The 1,756-nt window shown below is 26.8% G+C and overlaps 1 protein-coding gene across 1 annotated transcript in view; it reads left to right on the top strand.

Annotated features, from left to right (window-relative positions):
- Nucleotides 1–1,089: 1,089 nt before the first annotated feature.
- LOTGIDRAFT_174571 (hypothetical protein) overlaps nt 1,090–1,756 on the top strand; it is a gene marked incomplete at both ends in the record, with an annotated part of 6,060 nt that continues 5,393 nt past the window's right edge. The window contains one exon of the mRNA XM_009053909.1: nt 1,090–1,150. Within this exon, the coding sequence (XP_009052157.1) occupies nt 1,090–1,150 (61 nt within the window). The remainder of the gene's footprint in view (nt 1,151–1,756) is intronic.

Raw genomic sequence — 1,756 nt, 5'->3', positions numbered from 1 at the left:
TCCAATACTAACACATTAAATATAACAGACTATAATATCTGATACAGTAATAGTAATATCCAATATTAACACATTAAATATAACAGACTGTAATATCTAATACAGTAATTGTAATATCCAATACTAACACATTAAATATAACAGACTATAATATCTGATACAGTACTAGTAATATCCAATACTAACGCATTAAATATAACAGACTGTAATATCTAATACAGTAATTGTAATATCCAATACTAACACATTAAATATAACAGACTGTAATATCTGATACAGTACTAGTAATATCCAATACTAACATATTAAATACAACAGACTGTAATATCTAATACAGTAATCGTAATATTATTATGTATGCTTTAAATAAATATATGAAATTTGTAGATTAAAAAATTTCCCTCTGTTATTGTATTTATGTATATGTTCTTACTGTGGCAACTGTTTTATTAATATATTTATATATAATTAATTTATTCTTTGTTACTATTTGTTTGAAACTATATATTTTCCATTTATGTAATTTTTAAATGTATTAATGATTTATCTTTGTTATGATTCCAGTTTAACATTTAACATATTTAAATTCTATTATTTTCCTTGTTTTTTTATATAAAAATAAATAAATCAGAATTCAGTTTCTTTTTCTCTAAAACTCTATATTTATGTCTTTCTCTATAATTCTATATTCATGTCTTTCACTATAACACTTTATTCATGTCAATTTTTATATTTACTTTTTTTTTGTTTCATTTTGTTTAAGTTTATATGATATGTCGAGCAAGGATATTTGTGCTTATTGCGATTCGATTCCTGGTAAGTGCAACAGGAGATAAGGTATAATAGTGATAGGGTACAAAGTGTCCAAAAAGTTTGTAACCGAAATTCCAGTCTCTCTCTGAAGTGATACCATCTAGGTATTGCTACAACATAGTAGTATGTATTTAGGTCATGTTAAACAATAATATATAGCATAATATAAAGGTATTTACAGGTGTAAGAGGAAGTAAATTAGAGTAATAAAATACTACACTAGTAGGCCAAATATATGACAAGAGAATATCGTCTTGTTGAATATTATTCAATAACATGGAGTATAAATATATATTGATATTAATAGTTATAGTTTATTTACCAGTACTAATTACAGGTAAGAAATGTATTTTTCTTGTATTTATTTCTTATGATAAACATCTTTAAGACAAGACATTTTGTAGAATGATGCATACAATACAATATAATACTAGAGCCACACGTGGCACAGAGTGGGATTTTGCAAATGTAGCAAATTGCAAAAGACTCTGAAAAAATCAACCTTCTACGATAATTACATCACGCGCAAGAGCAGTCTAAAGTTGAGAAGAATTCTTTGGAAGATTGTTATAACGGAAGTAGACAGACCTCACAAATGAAAGTATCAGAAGATAGCCAAGGTCAATGACATTTAACATTGAAAGGGAGAGGGTCAACAAAGGTCAAGGTTACGAGATACAAGTCATCAAAATTTTTAAATATTTACGGCTATAAAACCGGAAGTTGAGATAGGACAGCAAATATAAAAGTATAAATAGATAACCAATTTGAATGACCTTTGATCCTACAAAAATCAGGGTCAAAAAAGGTCAAGGTCAAAAATTGAAAATTTTGAATTTTCAAAACCTGTTCCTTTTTTTGAACTATAAAGCTGAAACAATCGAACTTCTAAGACAACGTGGCTCAACGGATGAAGTAATTGTATGCAAAGTTCCATTTTGAA

The sequence above is a fragment of the Lottia gigantea genome (genome assembly GCF_000327385.1).
Source record: "Lottia gigantea unplaced genomic scaffold LOTGIsca_202, whole genome shotgun sequence".
Lineage (NCBI taxonomy): Eukaryota > Metazoa > Mollusca > Gastropoda > Lottiidae > Lottia > Lottia gigantea.
This window is presented reverse-complemented; position numbering and strand designations above follow the sequence as displayed.